This window comes from Leuresthes tenuis, unplaced genomic scaffold (genome assembly GCF_036924035.1).
Source record: "Leuresthes tenuis unplaced genomic scaffold, fLeuTen1.0.hap1 SCAF_22, whole genome shotgun sequence".
Taxonomy (NCBI): domain Eukaryota; kingdom Metazoa; phylum Chordata; class Actinopteri; order Atheriniformes; family Atherinopsidae; genus Leuresthes; species Leuresthes tenuis.
Genome location: NW_027325376.1, coordinates 28,482,121 through 28,507,825, shown reverse-complemented (window position 1 = coordinate 28,507,825; position 25,705 = coordinate 28,482,121). Strand labels below are relative to the sequence as shown.

At 42.5% G+C, this 25,705-nt stretch overlaps 1 protein-coding gene across 1 annotated transcript in view; it reads right to left on the bottom strand.

Annotated features, from left to right (window-relative positions):
- LOC140282387 (schwannomin-interacting protein 1) overlaps positions 1–25,321 on the bottom strand; it is a 31,856-nt gene extending 6,535 nt beyond the window's left edge. Inside the window, exons 1-5 of the mRNA XM_072376967.1 lie at positions 25,186–25,321; positions 18,883–19,116; positions 15,644–15,768; positions 4,061–4,175; positions 3,749–3,874 (exon numbers count right to left, since the gene is read on the bottom strand). Of these exons, the coding sequence (XP_072233068.1) occupies positions 3,749–3,874; positions 4,061–4,175; positions 15,644–15,768; positions 18,883–19,116 (600 nt within the window). The 5' untranslated portion in view covers positions 25,186–25,321. The remainder of the gene's footprint in view (positions 1–3,748; positions 3,875–4,060; positions 4,176–15,643; positions 15,769–18,882; positions 19,117–25,185) is intronic.
- Positions 25,322–25,705: the final 384 nt, after the last annotated feature.

The following is a 25,705-nucleotide window of genomic DNA, read 5'->3' as shown; positions in this document are numbered from 1 at the left end:
TCGGTGGCAAGGCCCCAGGGGTGGATGAGGTCCGTCCTGAGTTTCTCAAGGCTCTGGATGTTGTAGGGCTGTCTTGGCTGACACACCTCTGCAGCATCGCGTGGACATCGGGGACCGTGCCTCTGGACTGGCAGATCGGGGTGGTGGTCCCCCTCTTTAAAAAGGGGGACCGGAGGGTGTGTTCCAACTATAGGGGTATCACACTCCTCAGCCTCCCTGGTAAGGTCTATTCGGGGGTACTGGAGAGGAGGATCTGTCGGATAATCGAGCCTCGGATTCAGGAGGTGCAGTGTGGCTTTCGTCCTGGCCGTGGAACAGTGGACCAGCTCTATACCCTCGGCAGGATCCTGGAGGGTGCATGGGAGTTCACCCAACCAGTCTACATGTGTTTTGTGGACTTGGAGAAAGCGTTCGACTGTGTCCCTCGTGGAGTCCTGTGGGGGGTGCTCCGGGAATATGGAGTGCCGGACCCCTTGATAGGGGCCGTTCGGTCTCTGTATGACCGGTGTCAGAGTTTGGTCCGCATTGCCGGCAGTAAGTCGGATACGTTTCCGGTGAGAGTTGGACTCCGTCAGGGTTGCCCTTTGTCACCGATTCTGTTCCTAACTTTTATGGACAGAATTTCTAGGCGGAGCCAGGGCGTTGAGGGTGTCCGATTTGGCGACCTCAGAATCGGGTCTCTGCTTTTTGCGGATGATGTGGTTCTGTTAGCGTCGTCAGGCCGTGACCTTCAGCTCTCACTGGAGCGATTCGCAGCCGAGTGTGAAGCGGCTGGGATGGATGGATGGATGGAAGTTATGGTGTTTTAGAATCCTCTGAACAAATGTTTATGAGACGGAGGAATGCAGGAGTCTAATCCCTCCTTGCAGGTCGCCTTACAAAATACGCCCAGGCAGACGTCACAACAGTTTCAGGCATACCATTGGCTGAAAGTGTAGCGTAGGCCTACGTCATGCCCCGCCTCTGCGAATTAAACTTCGGAAACCGCGAGGAAAAGTGAGAATATTGTAGAGAGTAGAAAAAATCATGAAGAACAGAGTTCTAAAATGATGGAATGAGAGTCTTGCGGAGAGTCTTTGGAAATGGCAGGAGAGGAAGATGAGATGGAAGAAGGTCTGAACAAAGACAGAAAGGGAAGAATGTAGTAGAAAGTTTTGCGCTTTTGTTCGTCCGTCATCCTGTCTCCTCTCTATAGCACGTTTTAAACTCTGCTGCTGCAGCATCCTCACCTATTTTTGATCACCAAAAGGAGCCAGCGTTAAGCTTGTCAACCTTTTTGTCAATCTTTGGTGAATTTAAGTTCACCTCATCAGAGTTGGTCAGCAACCAAAACCAACTCGACCCTTGGACAGTTTTATCATTATTTGCGGTGAATTCCGACCCACCACCCGTTCGTCTTCAAGCTACCAGAAGGAAGCCATTCTCTGGCGCAGGAAAGCGACCAGTCCAGTCCCTGAAAGTCAACCACAACGAAGGCCGCGAGACGCGGAACCGAGAGAGACCCAGTTGGACCCGCTGGCTTTACCTGTGGTCCGGAGCTGACCTAACCGTAAGATCTGCCCTGTTCTTACATTTCAGTATGCGGTGGGTGTCGAGAGAATTCACTGTTAAAATGATAAATGAACCCAAGCTGTTAGCCTTTAAATTCAAATAGTAATAAACCTAGACTATTTGAATAATTCCAGTATCCATCCATGCCCCCCCCTTAGTTCTTTTCAACTCACTAAGTGTTTCTTATATGATCATCCATATTCAAAGCATTTCTCCTGTTGTCTTAAGGTTCATGTCTTTGGTCATATCATTTTAATAAATGGTTCATATTTATACATATATAAAATCAACTGATTTTTGTGTATGTGTTCTTTACATATGTGTGAGTCCAGCAAAACGAGAATTCACGAGTAGCGACTATATGAGACTGGAATTTATTAGTTACTAATTAATAATTGATATACCAGAATTGTAAGATTCTGTCTTTTTCCTTCGATTGAAGGTGGTGCCCAAAACAAGGTATAATAAGGCTTATTTAGATAGTGAGAACTATCGGATAAATCAAAAAGGGAAATGTTAAAAAACAGAACACACAAATACTGTACTGCAACTTGGATCAGATAGTGAAGTGTGCAACAAGGATTAGAAAAAAAAAAAATCTTGTACCCAACTTGACCTGATATTCACGAATATAACCAGAAAGAATAACCACAGGTTACAGTTTGATCATAACTGCACCCCGGTGACAAGAAAGCTGACCAAGAATAGATTCTACTTCAAGGAAAGTCCTGAAGATGTTTCTTACTTTATATCAAAAGGAAGGCCAGCTGCCAGGAAATGAGTGATTTGACATGACAAGATCTTGAGAAGTGTTGTAAGATATTTGCTGATGCAATTGTCAAACTCTGTCAGGGATCATTTTATTGTACAGGTCCAGAGGAAAAGAAAGAGAAAATGTAACCTGCATTGGCTAAATGAAAATTTATAGAAAACCCATGAGGGATAGAGATAGTGCAGCAAAAAAACTATTTAATCAAAAAGAGTTCCAGACATGCAAATTTTTTAGAGGTGAATAAAATAAAAGAATAGTGGATAGTGTAGTGGTAAGATTGCCACTTTTCATGTAGGTGACCTGTAGGTGACCCTGGTTCAAATCCCCTGCATGAAAGGTACTACCTCCCGTAGGGGTCCTTAGGCAAGACCCCTTTACGCTACATGCCTACCTGTAAGTCGCTTTGGATAAAAGCGTCTGCTAAATGCATAAAGAACAACAACAAAAGAAATGAGGCAAGCCAAATCTGCTTTTTCTATCTGCACATTAGATGTGACCAAAGGTAATGGTAAAGCAAATCTCATGGGAAAACAACCACACATTTCAGGTGAAGTTCATCTTAAAAATAGAGGGGGAATTAATTGGTGATAAGACTAGTAATGCTCCTACTTTTAATCTTTATTTTCTTGATTCAGTAAATAAGGTGGGTTTGAACTTTAAAGAGAGGAAACTAGATATTGTCCCTGTAACCAACACAGATGGAATTCTTAATCTGTTTTTTACCATTAGAGGCCATCTCTCTATGGATGCTGCAAAGGTTTTCATGATTCTTTCCCATATGTCATATTGTACCACAAACGGTCATCAAACCACTGGAGTCTGTACATAAACAAATGCTATGCAACCCTACCACTGCAAGGTCTTATAAAATTGTTCCGTTTTGTCACTTTTTTAACTTCTTCTCAGAGGAATCCATAAAATCCTCAAGAATACCTTGAACTTGAGACCATTCCATACCATTCTGTGGCTCTGTTTTAGGGCAGTCGTCTTTCTCTGCGAAAGCCTCAATTCAGTGGAACATCCTGCTTGATAACATTCAGAGCTGTAATTCTATTAACAACGAACTTAACAATCTCGGAACTGTAAGCACTAAATGACTCTTGGTTTTCATTTGAATAGCATGGGTGTGTGTATATGAATATATGAGCATAAGTGTGTTGTGACATTTTATTGCTGGAACTTTTTAAATAAAACCTGCTAAGGTATTAAATTAGCTTAAAGCTAACTCTGGTGCAATGCATCAAATGACAACATTCATATTTAATATTGCACATGGTATCTTTTAAAAATAAATTCCATTAAGAAGATAACTAAAAAAAATTAGATGCAAGAAACATCACAGTGTGATCCATGCAGAGCAACAAAAACGATTAATTATTGCCACATGACGATATGCTTGGCTCCAACTTCTAAGATTAGTCTTACTACTGATTTGTGGTCAGCTCTCAGTCGGTCTCGGAGGTTCCTCAGAGTGTCCCTGAAGCCTCTTGATTTTGGTACCTTGGGCTTAGCAGGATGCTGAGAGTCCTCACAAATCTGAACAGTTGCTCTCTACAAGTGAAGAGGGACAATGGGATAGGAAATGGTGAGCAATCACCGGACAAGAAGATGAGTGGTGCTGCTTCCATTTGTTTTCCCTCCTCTATACATTCTTTCATCGATAGGTAAATGAGAGTAATCAGTGCACTGCTAGTCTTGACATTCGTATTTTGTTGTGTTGGATTGTGGAATGGTTACCCAGGAGTTGTTGCTTTCCTTGTTACCGGCTTTTCCTTTTTTCTCCTCCTCTTCCTCCTCCTCACTTTCACTGTTGTTGATGAAGCACAGCTGCAGATTCGTCTGTGTCTGCAGGCTGGAAGGTGCACAACAATCAACAGAGTTATGCTGCTTATCACAGTCATGTCTGATTAACAGTTTGTAATCCATTACAATCCACTCTCCTAACTCACAGTACAACAAGCTGGAAAATAGAGACATCACAAGATGATGTCTAATTATTTACATGAAATTAAGCAGTCCAGATTCGAACAAAGTTTCTGAAATTTAAATAAATATCTTCAGGGGTGGAAGACATATTTATATCTTTGACTTAAGAAAATGAAGTAATACCAGACCATGAAATTCAACATAGTAATTGTATAAGTAGATGCAGCAAGCCAGTCATTTTTCAGTTTCTTCCCAACCACACAACCATGGTACACCAGCCTGACGAGAAACACTGTGGCAGATAGGATTTCAGATCTTTTGGTAGACTTGGACAGCCAGATTGTAGTGGACCTAAGTATAATGCAACTCAGGTGGCCACCTCTTTGGCACCTCCCTTAGCTCCTCCCCAGGTTGTGTGGGGCGACTATATAAAGACTCAAAATGGCTCCATTCATCCTCTTGCTGAGCTGGTGCAGTTACCTGATCAAGGTGGTGAGTAGGGTTCCCATCCTGTCTGTGTGTGTAATTAAAATCTGGCTTCTCACTAACATGTGTTGTTTTGTATTTTAGGTTTACTTGCTGCTGTGCTGTTTTGTTAGTTTTTTTTGGTTTTGGTTTGTTTCCCCCTTGTTCTGTTTTGTGTAGTTCTTTGTTTATTCAGTTTGGTTAGTTTAAGTATATTTTGTCCCAGTTACATTTGTAATATTGTTTTATGGATTAAGTTGCTGGTTTTGTTAACTCTTTGTTTGTTCCTTTCAGTTTCAGTGTGGCCTGATTGTCATCAGGTGGGAGGCTAGGCACCGTGGTGAGGGCCTCACTTCCCATTTTGCATGCAAGTAGACACTGGGGCACTTCTAGTGTGGTTGTAGTGGTTTCTTTTTGTAGTGTTGCATCCCAGGTTAAAAAGGAGGGACACACTCACCCAGTAGTATGCCTCCCACCGAGGCTCCAGCCCACTGATTTTAGTTTTCTTTTGTTTGGATTTTAGCATTGTTATAGTCTGCCTTTTAGGTTCCTTTTTGTTAATAAATTTTTTTTACAAACGTATCGTGTGTTTAACCCTTTCTCTCTTTCTGCAGGAACAGTTTTGCTTTATTCGTCAGCATTTTCAATAAATTTTATTTACGTTACTGTCTCTGCCTCCTCAGTCACGACCCTGTGTTCGTATACATATTTGTATTCCAGTTGTTATATCTTGGGGTGCAAGTCCCCAGGTGGCGTTGTTGGCCCAGACAATTCCTTATTCTACCCCGCTCTTTGTCAAACTGAAGCACAAAATCAAGGCATTTGTTGCGTTTTCGGTTGCATCTGTAAAATGAGAACACGGACATTACAGATGTGCCTCAACTGTCAATCTTCCTCTGTGGTTTTGATGAGACTTTGACCATCACAGGGAGTTCCTGGACTTGGTGCCTATGATGGACACGACAACTGCAGATGACATTTTCAACTGTGTTGTAGGAGCGCTGGACAGGGTCGGAGTGGACTGGACCTGTGCTGTGAGCTTGGTCACATCATGTAAGTGGTTGTCCGGTGTGTTAATGTCATCCAATCCGGAGGTCTGAATCAGTTTGACTGCCTGCTCAGTGATAAGGACGTTCCCTTTGGCCTTCCATACCACACTGAAGTCAGGTGGTTAAGCTGAGGTACAGCGCTGAAGCGTTTCTTTGATTTACAGAGGACATTGGCCAGTTCATGGAGAAAAAGGGCAAACCACTGCTGGAATTTCAATCGACAGAATGGCTGCAAGATCTTGCATTTATAGTGGCTAGTACAGAGCACTTTAATAATCTGAACAAAAAGTTGTCACAGTATTTTGACAGCATACAAACGTTGAAGCTGACCGTGGGAGACAGCTGTCAAATGGTGATCATCAGAGATTAAGCAAACGGCGTTAGCGCTGACATGGATCACTACAAAGACAAGGTCACGGGAGTGCTGCGACAATCTGAGCAACAATTTCAGGGTTTTGGTGAGCTTGAGACAGAATTTGCAGTTTTTCGCTCGCCAATCACAGTCGAGGCTGCTGATCTGCCCGTCGACATCCAACATGAAATAATTGACTTGCAGTGTGATTCAGATTTAAATGACAAATTTTCCTCGATGGGCTTTGGCACATTTTATCAGAATCTCTTGCCATGGTATCCCAAATTGACAGCACTAGCTACAAAGGTTTTGTGCATGTTTGGGACAACCTACCTTTGAGAACAACTTTTTTTTGTGATGAACATCATTAAATCACAGCTACGCTCAAGGCTCACACACAAGCACTTAATGTGGCTACTACTCAGGATTTGACACCTGATATTGATGTACTTGTGAAAGCGAAAAGATGCCAAGTTTCAGGAGCAAAGTAAACTGTAAGCCTCCACGTAAAATGCTGCGTCACCATGAAGAATACAGAAAATCAATGTGAAAATGAATAGTTACTGTGAAAATATTCTAAGACCCTGAACATGATTCAGCAGCTTCAGTATAAAATAGTTTGGGTCGGTGGAGCTCTATTGCTCGTGCACTGCCAAAATGTTAATGTTTTTTTTATTTGTAGAAATTTTATTCATTCAAAAGGCAGACAGATAACTTATCCTTCGTTCTTGGTAGCTCCCACAGTAGTTTGTATGGTGTGGCGAGTCTGTTCAGGTTGACAGGATTTCCACACAGATGTGGAAATGTTTGGAAATTGTTGCATGATAGTGCTGAAATTCTATTAATTTTTTCAAGAAATGTTTGAAAAAATATAATTCAATAGCTGTTAACATTTTCAGAATGTACTTATTTGCACAAATATAAAGGTAAAATGTGTCATTATTCATTATTTATGCCATGATTTTACTGGTCTGATCCATTTGCGTGTGGCCCCTAAACTAAGATAAGTTTGACAGTTTTACAGGCTACACAGTCCTTTATTTCTCCATCATACATACACCGATGGACACATCCTAAACGTCCTAAACAAGTGTAGTGAGCATATGTGTCACTTAGGACATGTCTCCATCACTCATGATATAGCGGAATTCTTTTTAAAAGCATCATACAGTATGTTGGAAATATTTAGCATACACCAATAAATATTAAGTATAAAGGGAACAGTTTGACAAAGTGTATTTCTCAAACCAAAAAACACAAAATGTAATACATAACTATTGTTGTCAACAATATGATTGGTTGAAACACCTTGTCCAGGGTGTACCCCGCCTCTCGCCCGATGACCGCTGGGATAGGCTCTAGCCCCCCGCGACCCGAGCGACGGATTAAGCGGGTATAGAAAATGGATGGATGGATAGAAATTAAATTGTGGAGGGTAGGGGATGGAAGAGAAGTCTGTGGGGTGAGGAGCTGAACAGCCCTGGGAACAAAGGTCCTTCAGCTCCTCTGTGTCGTGCAGCCTGGGCAGTGGAGCTGGGAGGAGGCGTCCCATAAGATCCTGCACGCTGTCCACAATGTTTGATGCTCACACAAGAATAACAGTGGTCTAACAGCAAGTCAGATGATTTGCAGATGGGACCTGTGTTGCAGGCTGATGGCATTAAACCAACTGGATATGGAGAAGGTGAGATTTGCTGTCACACAAGCATTTAGCTACAACAAAACCAGTCATTTTTCATTGGCTTTCTTTTTTCTCCTGAAATGCAATATATTTGTGACAGTTTAGGAAGTGAGTCTTGATCATGCTGGTAGAACCATGGTAAGCTAGCTTCATTCCACATAATGTGCATTCGACTTTGTTTCCAGGTGGGTGAAATACTGCCATGCTTCCCTTCTTTTTGTTGCCGTTGCTCCCACTATAGATGCAAACTCCGGCAGCGCTGTACACATTAGATCAGTGTCTCTGCGTGGTGAAACATAAGTGTCCTCCTGCCCCAAATGAAAATTATTCAACTCACACAGTCAGCTATATGCGCTGTTCCGACGAATGGTTTAGCCGTGAACATCTTTACTCTCAATACAGGAATAGTAAAAGGTTCATGTAAACCTCAAAGCTGTTGAGCTTCCTCACGAGACATCACCGCTGCCGACACCTCCTCAAAATGTCCTTGTTGTTGAAGACAAACTTTAGGATGCTGTCAAAAATAGTGCCCAGGTATTTATACTCCTCCATAACATCTACTGTCTGCCCCTGGATAATGCAGTTTCTGCAGCCAGCTCCCTCTGCTTGCTGGAGGTCACCACCATATCTTTGATTTTCTTCCCATTCAGATGAGAAATCTGTGGTGTTGGGGAGTTCCAGATGCTTGTGCGTTGTGTCAATAATATAAAGTTTTTCATCATCAACCTCCCTGCATGCCCGGTACTGGCGAGGGTCCTTCAGTGGGCTTATGACCCTCTCCATGACGTTCAAAACTAATGAGGTGAGAGCCATAGGCTCGTATTCAGAGCGTGAGCTGTGTTCTTTATTGGTATGGGGACCACAGTGGAGTGCTTCCACAGCTGGGGAACTGTGCTGCTGTCCATTAATCTTTGACACAGGTGCTGGAACACATTCTGAACAGCACGTCAGGACATGGCCACCGATGTTGTCTGGGCCAGGTGCTATGCTCATCTTGTTTTTTTTAGGGCTCTCACATCTCTTCTGTGCTGAAAGCAGGTGCTGTTCCCGTGGGCTTGAGGGAGGAGGTGAATGCATTGAGACATATGGCGTTGTCTGTCTCAAACCTGGTGAAAAAGGAGTTGAGATCATTGGGGAGGAATGCTGGACTGTGACCTGCTACCTGAATGGTTCTGTGGATGACAGGAGCAGTGTTCATAGATGTCATGTTCTTGATCCCCTGTCATTCTGAGGGGAGGCTTCCCTATGCAAATTTCTCCTCCATCTTGTTTTTATACCTCAGTTTGGCTTAATTCTGGCCCGCCAAACCTGCCTATTAACTTTCTTCTTTTCAGACTCTGTACCAGTGAGAAAATCCTTTTCTTATTATTTAGTATTTCTTTGAACTCAGGTGATCCGGGGCTTATTATTGGGGAATATTGTTACCTCCTTGTAAGTAAGTAAGTAAAATGTATTTATATAGCACTTTTCGCAGAGGAAAAAAACTCACAAAGTGCTTCACATAGAACCGTCAAGGTATCATGAAACAAGTACATACACAACTAAAATAAAAATACAAAGACAGAACCAACAGACAGAAACAGTCAAAATAACACTACGACTCCTTAAAAGCCAGCCTGAACAGGTATGTTTTAAGATGTTTTTTAAAAATGTCCACGGTAGCTAAAACTCTCAGGTCCTCAGGAAGACTATTCCACAGCCTGGGTGCGACAGACTGGAAGGCTCTGTCTTCTCTGGTTATGCACCTGGTTCGAGGCACAACCAGAAGACCCAGGTTGGCAGACCTGAGAGAACTGCTAGGGACATGAGGGCGAAGAAGTTCAGACACGTAATCTGGTGCCTGACCACAAAGCGCTCTAAAAGTTCAAATCAAGACTTTAAAATGAATCCTAAAACTAACCGGAAGTCAGTGCAGCGAGGCAGGACAGGCGTTAAATGGCAACTCCGCCTAGATTTAGTCAGCAGCCTGGCTGCAGCGTTCTGCACTAACTGCAAACGGTCAATAGCTGCCTTGCTGAGATACGTGAATATATAGTTGCAGTAGTCCAGCCGAGATGACACAAACGCATGAATTATCGATTCTAGCTCGGCCTGCGACACCATGGTTCTCAGTTTGGCAATGTTTATGAGTTGGACGAAACAAATGTGAGACAAAGAATAAATGCGTTTGTCAAAGCTCATATGCTGGTCAAAGATAATGCCCAAATTTCTCAGGAAGGAACATACATTGGTACATATAGACCCAACGTAGTCCTTCACAGCAGAAATACAACTGTCTGGCCCAATAATGAGAACCTCAGTTTTTCTGGTATTTAACTGAAGGAAATTGTTGGACAGCCAGACCTTTATAGCTGACAAACAATCATGCAGCACATTCAGACCATCGATTCTGTTGGGGTTAAAAGAAAACTGTAGCGGAATGTCATCAGCTACAGAAAATCATCTTGTGTGGTCTGCTGTCCACACAGAAGGAGATGTATGAAGATACCATGTTCGCTTAATCACTGATGTTTCTGGAGGTGGAAAGGAGGTTGTCACAGTCTATGGAATCTCCTTGCAGTGTTGCAATGCTGTTGCTGCTCCACTGCATGAAGTTTGTGTGCACGCTGATGCCAGCAGGATGGTGTGGTGATCAGCACAGCTGAGAGCGGAAAGGGCAATGGATCTGTATGCACCAGGAACAGATCCATAGCATTTGTCCAAAGTCTTCTCCTGGCAGGTGGTGCAGGTGTCATACTGCTGAAATCCTTTTAGTGACTGGCCAGATGAGAAGTAGCTGAAATCTTCCAGGATGATTTTTTTGGATAGTTTGGGGAAATGAGTTACAGTTCATTGAAGGTTTTCTTAATGTGTTCAGGGGCTGTATTTGGGTTGGCCCTGGGATAGATGAAAACCATGATAAAAAAAAAAAAAAAAAAAAAGAGCTGTGGAAACTGCCAGAAGTTCGATGTCCTTGTTGCACAGCTCCTCTCAGACGATGATCTTTGATTATCATCATCTGTTTACATACAAGTATATGCCATAGCCATATTGTTTGCCAGTGAGCTTAGTGTCTTAGTGTTCCGAAGCCATCAATGTGCAACATGTCGTAGCTGTAATTTTTATCATGTTTCAATGAATGCAAGTATTGAGGCAATCCAATGGAGTACTTGATGTTTACCATTTTCCCTCTTCAGTCTGGCCCTAATTCTACCATTTTCTTCCCTCTTCTCATTACCTTCTTTTTGTGGGCATAATGGTTCCAAAGTATTTCCTCGGGTATAGTTTCTGTGGGGAAAGCATGGTGGAGGTGGAGCGCAAGATATAGGAGGAAATCTTTGGTGTAGGCGAGTCGCTGTATGTTAGGAAAGGTCAGCTCACTCAGGTTAGTCGAGATAAACTCCACAGAGAGCAGGGTAACCAGGGCCCAGATGCATCCGCGAGTATGCATACTTGGGTCGAGGTAAACTCTAAGGCTACATGATGTAATACGAGTCGGGCGCCGGTAATGTGCTAGGTTTTCAAACATGACATGACACACGTGATGCAGCTGTATGTGTTGGAACCAGAATCAGTCCCTGAATGTCAAATTGAGCAGTACGATGAACCCCCAATTCAATTCAATGGAGTTTTATTTATATAGCGCCAAATTACAACAATTGTCATCTCAAGGCACTTTAAATAATATAGTCCAATTCAAGCCAATTGGAATTCAATTAATTGTAATTATAATCCAATGAAGTCCAATTGATTAATTTCAAAATAATCCAATTCATTCATATAGAGCCAATTCAAAAATAATATCCTAGCTAAGGAAACCAACAGATTGCACCGAAACTTGTCTTCAGTCCAATCTCCCGTCCTGAGCATGCCTGAGGCGACTGTGGAAAGGAACGACTCCCTTTTAACAGGAAGAAACCTCTGGCAGAACCAGACTCAGGAAGGGTGGCCATCCGCCTCGACCAGCTGGGGTTTGAGAAGACAGAAAAGAGGGAAAAGAGGGGGGAAAAACATCACACCATTCAAAGGATACCTGTTGGAACAGGGAAACACAAGTTCATAACCACAATAATGTCACATGTACATAAAATCATTTGAGAAATTAAACAGGGGTAAAAGAGAGCAAAGTGAGGAAAGGTGTGACAGATGAGGTCCCCCAGCAGTCTAAGCCTATAGCAGCTTAACTATGGGATGTTTCAGGATTACCTAAGCCATCCCTAACTATAAGCTTTATCAAAAAGGAAAGTTTTAAGCCGAATCTTAAAAGTGGAAAGGGTGTCTGCTTCCTGGACATTTACTGGCAGCTTATTCCACAAGAGAGGGGCCTGATAACTGAAGGCTCTACCTCCCATTCTACTTTTAGAAACTCTGGGAACAACAAGTAAACCTGCAGTTTGGGAGCAAAGTGCTCTGTTAGGAAAATATGTTACAATGAGATCTTTAAGATATGATGGAGCTCGGTCATTAAGAGCTTTATATGTGAGGAGAAGAATCTTAAATTCTATTCTGAATCTAACAGGGAGCCAATGAAGAGGAGCTAAAACTGGAGAAACATGATCTCTCCTGTTAGTTCTCATTAGAACTCTGGAGGCTTTTCAGAGAATATGTGGGACAGCCCAATAATAAGGAATTACAGTAGTCCAATCTTGAAGTAACAAAAGCATGGACTAGTTTCTCTGCATCACCCTGAGACAGGATGTTCCTGATTTTAGCAATATTACGAGGGTGAAAGAAGGCAGTCCTAGAAACCAGTTTTATATGTGCGTCAAATGATAAATTCTGCTCAAAAATAACTCCAGGGTTCCTCACTGTAGAACTAGAAGCCAAGGAAATGCCATCTAGAGTAACTATATAACTAGACAATTTCTCCCTGAAGCGCTCAGGTCCAAAGAGAACAACTTCAGTTTTGTCTGAATTTAAAAGCAGACAATTCTGAGTCATCCAGACTAATTGAGACTCTTCTAAATTAGAGGATCGCCACTGTCTCTCCAGCTTTCTTGCAGTCTGCTGTAACTCACGCAGCAGCTCTCTATCGAGGAAAAGTGACGCCGATGCAAATTCTGGTTAGTCTTCTCCTTTTCTTTGCAGTGCGATCCATTTCTGAACCTCTTGCTGTCTTCTTTGGGTTCTCAGCTATGTTGCTTTTAGCAGTCCTCCTCCTCCTTCCTCCTCCTTCCTCCTCCTCCTCCTCCTCCTCCTCCTCCTCCTCCTCCTCCTCCTCCTCCTCCTCCTCCTCCTCCTCCTCCTCCTCCTCCTCCTCCTCCTCCTCCTCCTCCTCCTCCTCCTCCTCCTCCTCCTCCTCCTCCTCCTCCTCCTCCTCCTCCTCCTCCTCCTCCTCCTCCTCCTCCTCCTTCTCCTTCTCCTCCTCCTTCTCCTCCTTCCTCCCTCCCTCCTCCTTCCTCCCTCCTTCCTCCCTCCTCCCTCCTTCCTCCCTCTTCCTCCCTCCTCCTCCCTCCTCCTCCCTCCTCCTCCCTCCTCCTCCCTCCTCCTCCCTCCTCCTCCCTCCTCCTCCCTCCTCCTCCCTCCTCGTTGTCAGGTAAAACCGAGTAGAATACATAATTTCCTGTGCGCCAGCACGGGAATGTCGCACCACAACACCAAATACAAAAAGAACAAATACTGAAAAATACTGCGAGGTGTTAGAGGAGCCGAATGGCTTAATCAGCGTTGTATTATCTCCTCTTGTGGTGGCTTGGGTGAAACGGATATTCATTCATAGACATGGAGAAGTTACGCACAGCAGCTTTAAGACTTTGCTCTTTTAGAGTTGGAACAATCTCTACTTTTACCTTCAGTCTCCCTGCAAAGCCAGCACCGGACTGGTTCTTGTTTGTAAAATTGTTTGTATTTGTATTTGTAAAGTGGAGCGAACAAATCCAAAACTTTTACTGCCTGTGTTGCTGGCCAAGAAGAAAAAACATCCACTGATGGAAGATTGCTGGGTCTTTGGGGCTTTAGCTGAAAAGGATCAACTCGCCCTCACTGAAAACACAATTTCTTGAAGTTATCTCTGAAGCAAAACAAAGTATCATGGTCTGAAAAGTACAAACAGATATTCCACAAATTTGACTTAATTGACTGTAACATCATGGTCCTCTCAGAGATGTGGCTAAACAAATATATCAGTGATGACTGAACCAAAAAGGAGGAGGGCTTCCAATTTATGATCAATGAAAACTAAACTGCATCTGTATTCATTCCATCAGCAAACCAAAAAGTTATGAACTCTTACCTGCTAAACTAACATCAGCAACAAAAATCTGGCAAAAAGCTCTCTAAGTGGCGCAATTTTAAGATACGCAGACCTCAGATTCTCTGCAGATGGAGTTCTTGTAATGACGTTAGTGATTGCTGTGCATCTGTTCGTGTGAGATCCTGTAGCATGCCGAAGAGTAAACCACGTATTGTTACATTGTTACATGAAGTTTATGATAGTGATGGCCTCTAGTATGGCCGATGTTGATACAGTATGGGATCATTTCAAGTCCACTTTTTTTTTTAAGAGAGAAAAAAAGCACAAAATGAATTAGAAATTCAAAAAGTGATTATGATCTTTATATTTCAAATGGCTCATCCTGCAAAGCTCGTCAAATCCTCTTCAGGTTCCACATTGCCCACTGCTCTTCCTGAGCTTCAACATCAAAATGTAGTCAAAGGCAGCACCGACATTTCTATTGACCCTCCTGGCTAAACAAAGGAAATAAATAAATATATGCAACACTCTGCCAGCTTGTGGCCTTTTATTTTGGATGCTGAGAAGACATTCAACAGTCTTGAATAGCCTTAATGTGTGAGGAAGAAAGTTTTTCCAACTTATTTGACACAGAGCAAGGTACACAGCAAAGGGACTGTTTGTGGAACAATAATCAGCTGCTGTCTGGAAGGAAACCATTCACCAACAAAGATTGGGAGGAAAAAGGTATCACAACCCTGCAGGATGTGAATGGGGCTTACTTTTTTTTTTACCACTGATAAAACACACCCTTTTCTTCTATTTCAGAAAGAAACAGCCTGTAAAGTCAATGCAGCCCTCTGGGGACCAGGTTTAAAAGAACTTTCCAATTTAAGGTGAATACCAAGTGCTCCTAGTTAGACTGTTTATTTTATTTAAAACAATTTCAACTCCTATAGGTCCACATAGGGAATGAAAGCTAGAGATAGAAAAAATGTTAATACCTGACTGGAAATAGACTGGGAAGAAGTTTGAACAAATGTAACTACGGCTTCAAAAATCACAATCATCAGTATAGAGTTTGTTCACAAGCTTATCTCACACCAAGAATTAGGCACCCAGCTGACCCTATTTGCCAATTTTGTCCCCAGGAAAGAAGCTTGTTTATACATGGTGTATGGAACTGTTAAAGGTTAAGGGAAGAATGAATGCTGCACATTCAAACACAATCACTTATGATAATCCTAATCTCAAATTCAGACTGTGGATTGTGAAAGTGTGAGAGGCTGGGGGAGGCCAATTTACTTTTCAGTGTCACTGATATGACAAACACAGATTATCTGAGTCATTCTGCACTAATAAAAGCAAACCTGTCAACAGATGCCTCTTCATGTCACACAATGGAACTTGAAGAAAAGGTGAACTCTTAAACTACTTGCCCACAGTCTTTCAGTGTGGTAACGCTCTTCCCACTCGAGGATTCTGGTTCAGTCACAATTGGAACCTGTTGCCAACTGACCTAATTAAATGTAAAATGTTCTGCCAGGTGTTTTGGTAAGCATTACATAATTTTACACAACTTTTATTAACCATGGTGCTACTATCAGATTTAAAAGGAGTCTGTTAAAAAGTTAAAAAACGATAACATTTCTCAGTTTTAACATCGTTTCATTGTGTTAGAGGGGTGTCTGTTTACCGAGAGGTGAGTGCCAGTACGTGGCTGTTGCAGGCGTCGTTGCCGTCTTCCCAGCTAACCGTTCTCCTCCCTCTGTCCTCAGCTCTGCCCACTGGGTCTCTGCCTCTCTCCACAGAAGCTCCAGTCTGAAAAGCACAGCAGCCATGCATTACAGCCTGCTGTGTGTGGTAAGCAGAGCTTTGTACAGCAGGATAGAAAAGAGAGAAAAACATTCTGTGTTTGAATCACATTTTAGTTGGGTGAGAAAAACACTAAGAGGAAGTTTCAGAAATGTTTATTTGATTACTCTCAAAAACGTACACTTTGGTGCTTGAATATTTTGAAAAGACAACTCCTTTGACGATCAAATTAAGAGTTCTCTTCTTAACTTAATGTCTGCTTTCTCTAAGAGCCATCCACAGCCAGCCTGACCAATCAGCCAAGAATGAACAAAAATTCTTTCACATATTGTAATATAAGTATACCAGACGGAGGAGGCTCAGCATCCCTGCGTCCTTGCACACATCTGGCTTGCATCATGGATCAGCTGGGTGAGGACAGCACCGGTGGTTTGAGTGGTAAGCTCAGCGATACCGGCTTGATTGTGCTCGCACACACAAGACGGGACCGCTTTGTCACCAAATTTTCTACCATACCCCTTGTAAAGTCTCTGGAACATCAGCTGGAGCAACAACGTATGAACATGTCAGAAATGACTGTGGAGCATTTACTGATGGTGTTTCAGTGCAAGTGTGTGTGCTGATGACTTTTTGCTTCATCTTCTTTTTTGCTGACCTGTTGCTGCTTTCCACTCAGTCCAAGCTATTGAGGATATGTACAATTACAGGGGGAACTGATATCAACTAAACAAGGAGCTTCATCTGCTGTTCTCAGTCTGTGTTAATGAAAACAGCCATTTCCACAGCATGGTGTTGTCCTGCCCCCTGCACACCATGGATAGGTTCACCCACATTCCCTCACATCACCAGCAGAGAGCCCCTCGCTGTCAGTTTTTCCAGTGTGTTTAACATAATTCAGCCTACACTGTCATGTGAAAAGCTGCAGAGAAATAAAGATTCACCCCTCCACAACATCCTAGAACATTCAAGATTATTTTCCACCAGACAAACTGTAAGAATTCCGTTCTTATGTTTGAGAATTCCGTTCTCATGTGTTTGAGAGGGTGGTCAGCAGCACCACAGTTTCTCTTCACTCTGTACATCTCAGACTTCCAGTACAAACCCTGTCATCTCCAGAAATACTCTGATGACTCTGCAGTTTTTTGGGTGTATCAGTGATGGACAAGAGGCTGAGCGCTCTGACACGTGAACTGCTAAAATATTGCTCTGTTTGTGCGCTCCAGAGGTGCAATTTTTAAGTTCGAAATGATTTTTTGTATGACTGTGACTTTATAAAAACATGAAGACAAGACAAGGCAAATGACAACTAAATAAATGGGATAAAAACAAATGCAAACACAAAACCAGTCCAAGACTCTGTTTCCTTTGAATGAAATGAAAGGAACATCAACACTTGGCTATTCAATGAAAAAAATAAAAATACTTAAGATGAGAATAGGTGCTTTTGATCACTAAACTTCTGATAAGCATGTTAAATGAAGCAGTGCACTTCAAACTCATTTAGGTGCAGTGTTACATTAGATTTTAATTTGGCTCTTAAATATGTTGACAATAAGCACTGATCTTGAGGAAGGCCTTGGGGCCGAAACGTCGATTAAAAGAATTGTGTCCAGCACATTTAATTCAATATTTCAGATGTTTTGTTTCCAGTGATTAGTATCTCACTGCAATTTTTGATGATTTTTTTCTACTAAATAAGCCACCTACTGTCACTCCAAAGGTGTCAAATATTATCTAGATTTTTCAAAGTGCATGCGGATACTACATCGTCTGAACAATGGGCCTTCCAAACAAAGTCTAAATGCATTTTTTTTTCTGTTCTTAAAAAGTGCCATCTCCTGGTGGTAGACTGCAACTGAATAAATGAGTGTGTTAACAGTGATACAAAGGCTTGCCCTGGGAGGCAGAGGGCAATCCCCAGCTGCCAGGGACCTCCTGCTGGTTGTGGAACATCTGAGTGGCTCCATCGGTGTCATGCTTGCTGCTGAAGGTCTATGTGAGCCTTTTACATTTCAGCAATAAGCCAGTATTGTCACAATGATGCAATATAATTCTTGATATTTCTTCCTCTAACAAGTAGTTCAAGGATACAGCAGAAAAAAATGGATGACAGCACATCATGAAAGTTGGTTTAAAACCTCATGTTACAGCTATACTCGATCATTCATCACCTGAAACATCCATAGATATCCACACAAGACCATAAAGAGAGCCCATTGAAGCACACAAGCCTAAAATGCTAAACTGACATTTATTTCTTTGAGAAAATGTGATGCCATGCTCATGTGCGTGTTACTTTTAGAATCTTACTGTGCCTTTCTTTTACCTGGCCCCACTAAAGAATCTCTAAGCAGTCCAGAAATGCAAACCTGTCAGATATGCAGCTCAGCAACATGTTGCCTTACAACATAAAAACAGAGGCTCAGGGGCAACACTTTCTGTTGTTAAGAAGGAAGAAAGAGATTCATTAAATACAACTATTGAAAGGTTTGCTTTAATCAATATTACAAGGCTGAGATAGAGTAAAGCTAATTTGGCATTAAGCTTTAAAACATTTTTGCAGAACTTCTGTTCAGGCCCTGCCTGTTCTGCTGTTGCCACCTGAGAAACACTTAAAGCAAATTCTTTCTCAAGAAAGCACCAGGTGAAACCGTCCGCTGCTGCAGTCAGAGGAGGCAGAGCCCGCTCCACATGTGGTGCAGCAGCAGGTGGAACCGCAGACTCTTCAGAGGGCAGCAGCCCTGTGACGACCACACGAACGTCAACCAGGAAGGAAATATGAAGGCATCCTGCAATCATTTGGAATACAACTTTGGCTGGAAACACATGAACTAAAACTAAAGAGTATGTTGGTATAATGGAACTGGTTTACCCAACAGCATTTATATAGAAACGGATATGGTGAGAACGTTTTGAGTCATAGTGCCCTGCCGTACATGTAGAAGTTAGACCCAAATATCATCTCTGTTTGGAACAGAGAGGAGAAACAGAGGGTGCTGTCACTGAACACACCTCTATCAGAGACCCCAGCACTCTGAACCCTGTGGGCTCGGAGCACGCTGCTCTGCCAGCACTCCACCACTGAGAGAATAAAGGAACAGCATCACATTTCACTCTGACCTTTGCTTTCTTCTTCTCTTCCTGCTTCTCCAGCTCAGCAATGCGCAGACTCAGTGCCTCCCAGTGCATGATAGGAAGGCCCAGATGATCCTGGTCACAGTTTTCTTGCCAGATCAGAACTGCCCCATCAGAATTTTCATTGTCACCTTCATCGTCACTCCTCCTGTCATCCTCTGCCTCATTACTCTCCTTCTCTTCCCACTGCTGCTTCTGTCTCTCCTTCTCTCCTTCCATCTGTGCAACAAAGAGAGCAGCTTGATTAGTGTTCAGACAGAAAACACTGTATGCATTAAAACATGCTCGAACCACTGAAAAACAGGAATCCTCACTTGCACAGAGTATGAAAGGTGAAGGGGAAAAAGAAAAACTGCTTTTAAGAGAAATTCATCTGCAACTCTTCAAGGATTCAGAATTGATGAGGGAAAATGGCTCACTTGAGGCTGTTGTACAGATTATATGCTCAGAAATAGTTATTTTAATTATTTCATACATTTCCAGCAGACTTCTCTGACATGCCCTTTTTGTCAAACAGAAAAAAAACAACAACAACAAAAAAAAACACTTATCCATTATTCTATGAATGTGCTGCTTCTTTTCCCAGTACTGAGCTCGGCTCCATCTGTTGAATAGTTACAATTGACTAAAACCAATACTAGAAGAACGATCTCATCTCAGTTGAAACAATCTGCCAATCCATCCAAACTGTAAGTTGTGTTTTGATGATTGAAAGATAGGATTTCCAACTTAATTGTATTTATAAAACTGAAACCGATCAAGAATTTGAAACCAGCAACACCCTCAAAGACTTGTGAGGAAGAGAGTAGGGCTCAGAGAGCAACAGGCTCTTACTGCATGAGTCCAGGTCTGTCCAGTGACTCCTGCCCTTAGCCCAGTCCCTTCCCAGCAGAAACCATTCAACTGAAATGGTAGGCAGTGCTTTAACATCCTGGCCAGGGTAAGTCTTATCAAGTAAGAATGAGTGGTGGCTCCCCACTTTCTACCAAACTGTGTTAAATCCATTTAAAAAAAACAAAAACAAAAACAAAACCCATCATCTTTGGTAACAGACATCAAGCACGGACTGCTGAAATCTGGGATTCAGCAGGAATGGACCCAGATTCCTGTGAAAAACTGCAACACTCAGTGTCCTCAGTTCCCAAAGCGTTAAAAAGAGTCACTAAAGGAGGCTGAAGGAAGACGATGGGAAACAGGACTCTGGAACAGCTTTCACTGAGTGTTGATGCTTCAGGTGGTGTGAAAACTGAGAATCATATGGTGATCGGTCTGTTAAATAAAAGTGAGTTTGGAAAACTTCTCAAATGTTCAAATCTCTGAAGATGTGTCATTTCATGACACATCTGTTGGCCAATGCAACACCAATGAGGCAAGAACACACCAATCTGACAGGTCAAGGGTGACCTTTTGGGAGAAATGCTAATGATTCGCCTCCTATTGAACCCTCTGACTGAATGCCCTCTGGTATGAAGTCACACAGCGTGTATGGAGGGCAGAAACTGGAGGAAAGGATCTTTGAATGCACTGCCTTGACTGTGAACAGTCCGCTTCACAGAACTTAGGCAGCAATGTGCATTTTTGGACAGTTTCATACCAACATTAATCAGGCTTGCTGTGTTTACTGATAAACATCATCATATGAGGACGTGTCGTAATCAGAATAACATAATTTTCTGTTGTTCAGCATTTCCTGAGGATCTCAGTCTTCAGACTGCTGTGCAGCCCATCTACATCCAGAAAATAGATCAATAAATCAGAAATGAGGTCCTGCCTAAACCTTAAACACGTGCTCCTACATTAACAATCAATTTGACAGATCTGAGGACACTTTCTGACATACCTAAACACCTTGAATTTTGAGAAGTACTCAATATCTAACAGTGATCTATCTAACAGGTAGCCCGTAGTTACACAAAACGTGGGTCTCGTCTTTTCACTCTTCATTTCTCATTTCCTCTCTCTCCTGTATGTGTGAAGCATGAGAATTGCTATCCTCTGTTGACTTCCTCATTTGTGTTGTGTATAAGATGGTGACCCGACTTCCCACATGTTGCAGTAAGTAAAAAGATAACAGAAGAAGCAGGGCTGGTAGCTGGTGTCATACAGTATGTGCATCCCAGCTTTTTAAGTTTTTGCTGGCAAAGCGAAGTTGAGAACATGTGATGAGGGGTGCAACCAATTCATGGTTGGACATATTTTTCATTTGCTTTTGTCTCATCCCACACACAGTTACAGATTCTGAAAATTCAACCAACTCTGAGGTAACAAAGGCGGGCTTGTGTGTAGTCTCTGAAAAAGCTAAATCCCACCTCAGCAGTGGGGCTGCATGCTAGATAAATGATGTCTGGTTAAGACTACGACTAGTATACAGCTGTTGGGTGAACACTAGGGGTGTGATCTCGTAAGATTAAACTCGACGATATTTCGTGTCGCGTTAAAAATCTGTCTCGCGAGATTTGTCAGCTATCCAAACTTGTATTTATGACCTGTGGGGGCAGTAATGCCCCTTTGCTATGTCTAGCCTGCCAGAACCTGAAGAAGGAGAAGGAGAAGAATAAGAGGAGGAGAAGGAGGGGAAGCAGCAAGCAGCCAGAATGAAAATACCGGTATTACCATTGAAGATACCCCCGCCAAGTGAGCGCATATTTTCAACAGCAGGAGACAGTCAATGTGCATCAAAACTGCTGCCAGAGAATGTGGACATGCTAATATTGTTAAAAAAAGAACACGGCTGTGGAGTTGCAGCAAGTTGTCAGTGACACACTTGGTCAGGCTCTGTTCACACTATTGACAGAGTAAAACTTTGATTTGAAAAAAAGAAAGAAATATTTTATAAATTTTAGTTTCAAATTGTGGAAGAAGAAGAAGTTTACAAAAAGCTCCTGCTTACATCATGCATGTAAAGAGTTATAATAAAGCATTTCAAAATGCATGTGCAGCTGGGTTAAATAAAAGTTGGTCCCGTCATTTTGTCATTGTAGTTTTCTTAAAGTCTCGTCTCGTTCTCGCTCTCTTGGGAGCTGAGTGTATTGTCACACCCCTAATGGACGCATTAACACATTTCCCCAACCACTAACAAAAAGGTTAAAAAACATTGACAATTTAAACATTTAAAATTTTTAATTAGCCTACACAAAGTAAAAACCACAGTACAATAGCAAAGCCCAGGCTTAGGGTTTGGTTAACCCCACAATTAGGTTTAAAGCAAAACTAGCGCCAGAATTAAACCTTGGCCTTTTGTGAACATACACGAGTCAAACATTCCTTTTAAAAGCAGAATTATGATGGAAGCGCAATTTGTTAGATTAAGCGTATAGGTTTTTGGGGTGCGATTACCTTCTTAAATGGGACAGTCGATCGTCGAATGAATGGACTTTCCCAGCTTTTGATTTTAGTATTGTTTCTTATATGAGGCTCAATTGTCACATACAAGGATAATATTGTTTTTCACTCACGACAAAACAATTATTTGAAGACTTCTTGTACACAAAAATGTTACCCACGTTTGGATTCGTGTGTAGAGATCCAGCTCTTTACATACGGGGAAAGTTTGGTGTTATGTCGAGTCTCCGAGTGTTTTAAAAGTAGCGAGTTTGAAGCGACACTTGAGAGTGCCCTATAATGTCCCATTAAAAAGGCAGTTGCACCCCAAAAACGTATATGTTTGATCTCACAGAAGGCACTTCCATCATAATATTTCTAAAATAATGTTTGACTCGCGTACATTCACAAACAGGCCAAAGTTTAATTCTAGATTTGCTTTGATGTGTCAGTTCAACAGAAAGTGTTTTGAAAAGGCTTAAAAAAAAAAAAAAACTAAACAAACTGAGGTGTTCTGAGGGAAGCAAGCCCAATTCACAAGGATCTCACCCCACAATTCACAGGGCCTGTCCCAGTGCCAGACACCCATGGACACCCTCAGGTGTTCTCTATTCTTTTCCTGACGGGTTGGAGCTCTGTTGGCAGCATCTTCTGAGGCTTGAAATCAGGGAGTAGGCCATAGCACAAATATGATGCTCGACATGTCTTGGGTTAACCCAACTAACCATCCAGCTGAAGCAAAGAGAGGCCTTCCTAGAAATAAAGATATAACTTATAGCACATTATTGAAAGCGATGCACTTTATGAGGGACTATGAAGGGAGTATCCTTTAACATTACCTAAAGATGAGTGGCCAAGCCTCTGCACCACACCAAGGCACCTGAAGTTTGTTTTGATTGGCGCCGCCCTAGAGGCAGCAGCTCTGGACATGCTGTGTCTTTCTCTCGTCTTCTTCAAATTTTCTACTGAGCTTCTTTACTGTTTGGATGTTGTGCTGCTGAATGTTTTTTTTTTTTTTTTTTAAAACATCTATTATGATATGTAACCATGGCAACGGGAAAGTTGTTGACCTGTTGGAGCAACTAACTGAGCTTTCCGAAACCCAACTAATGTCTGGAATATGACCGCAAATCAAGCTGAGTTGAACAAAATGGAGAATAAAGATGGGAATGTCATCTCTTCAAATCATCTCTTCCCTTGATCATCAGGGGAAATGTGAGACCACTGGCAGGAATATCAGGCAGAGACCTGGCTGCAGGAACAACTCTAACAGCTCTCTGCTCAGCTTTAAGACTGTCCGGGCAGACAGAGACTGCAGACAGAGCGCTAACAGTAAAGGACGAGGATTACAGAGCTGGTTAACAACAGATTGTGGAATCCTGGACCTGGCTGCAGGAACAACTAACAGCTCTCTGCTCAGCTTTAAGACTATCCGGGCAGAGAGACTGCAGACAGAGACTGCACACAGAGCGCTAAAAGTAAAGGAGGAGGATTACAGAGCTGGTTAACAACAGATGGTGGATTCCTGGACCTGGCTGCACGAACAACTAACAGCTCTCTGCTCAGCTTTAAGACTATCCGGGCAGACAGAGCGCTAACAGTAAAGGAGGAGGATTACAGAGCTGGTTAACGACAGATGGTGGAATCCTGGACCTGGCTGCATAAACAACTCTAACAGCTCTCTGCTCAGCTTTAAGACTATCCGGGCAGAGAGACTGCAGACAGAGACTGCACACAGAGCGCTAAAAGTAAAGGAGGAGGATTACAGAGCTGGTTAACAACAGATGGTGGAATCCTGGACCTGGCTGCACGAACAACTAACAGCTCTCTGCTCAGCTTTAAGACTATCCGGGCAGACAGAGCGCTAACAGTAAAGGAGGAGGATTACAGAGCTGGTTAACGACAGATGGTGGAATCCTGGACCTGGCTGCATAAACAACTCTAACAGCTCTCTGCTCAGCTATAAGACTATCCGGGCAGACAGAGACTGCACACAGAGCGCTAACAGTAAAGGAGGAGGATTACAGAGCTGGTTAACAACAGATGGTGGAATCCTGGACCTGGCTGCAGGAACAACTCTAACAGCTCTCTGCTCAGCTTTAAGACTATCCGGGCAGACAGAGCGCTAACAGTAAAGGAGGAGGATTACAGAGCTGGTTAACAACAGATGGTGGAATCCTGGACCTGGCTGCACGAACAACTCTGGAGTTTCTGTCCATGTTGTCTGCCGAGTGTGTGTGACATCATCAGCTAAGTTGTTGCTAAGCTCCAGAAACAACACCCCAACCCACTGATGGAAACCTCTGGATATTTCTACCACACCTTCCTCTCTGCTACACTTCAACTTTCTACATGTTTGTCAGTTGATTTTTTACTTTTGTTTGTCAATAACAATAGCATTAGAGTACAGCACTATCATTTCCCTTTGGCAATTAATCAAGTATATTTTAATGGAATGAATACCAGCAGAGACATGTCTGCAGAGACTGCAGACTGAGGGCACCTGTGCTCATCAACGTGGCCTGGTCTGCTCTGCCTGATGCTGAGTCAGCTGCATTCAGCCTCTCACAGGTTTGATCTGCTACCAAAGTTCTGTGAAACACCAACTATGCTTTTAACCACCGTTTAAACTACATTTGAAATGTAAGAACTACTGTTTTGAAAATGTAAACTGGCTTACCAAAGACAGTCAACGTTTAATAGAGTAATGACAAGAGATAGCCTGTAAACATGTGATTGAATGCAAAGGATACGGTTTTAACATACTCCAACTTCAATCAATAATAAAGTTAATGTCCAATTAATCAGAAAAGAATCGCCTCTTGTTTGTATCAGTAGCGATTTTTACGCTTAAATGAGCTACGGCCTGTTTTGAACTTTAAACTGTATTCAACCAGTTTAGATTTCTGTCAACTGGTTGAAAGAAAAAGTCGAAGCAGTCTCGTCGAGCTTCCAAATGTGACTCACCACATCATTTCTAGTTTTGTCAAAGTTAGCTCAGCTTCGTTCGCAGCTCCTCCTGTACTTTCTCCTTTCAGTCTTAGTTTCTGGCATCTGATTTGCGCGCTTTGTCTCCACTGTGAGTGTCTGCAAACTTTTCCGCGGGCAGAGCTCTCGTCTTCTTTTCCGTTTTGTTTTCTTGGTTATTGTTGAGCCAGATATTCATTCCCTCTCGGTCCAAGCACATGAAAAAGAAAAAAGTCACACTTGAGGAATGTCTTAGAGAGAATCTTATAGGATTCCACAAAGGAACTTCCTGTTGGAATCTTCAAAATAAAGGCGTAGGTGAACGTTATCTGCAGAACGGAAGACGTGTTTGACTGGAATTATTCTTTGTGATGGCTTCACCGTGTTTTTGGTGGTTATTAAGGCAAACGTGTACACATTTTGAATAGTTGCACACACAAATTTACAGAAGCCAAGAGCAGCCTTGCCTGTAATGATTTATTTTACAGTTATCTTGAGCTCGTGAGTTGATTTTAGTGTT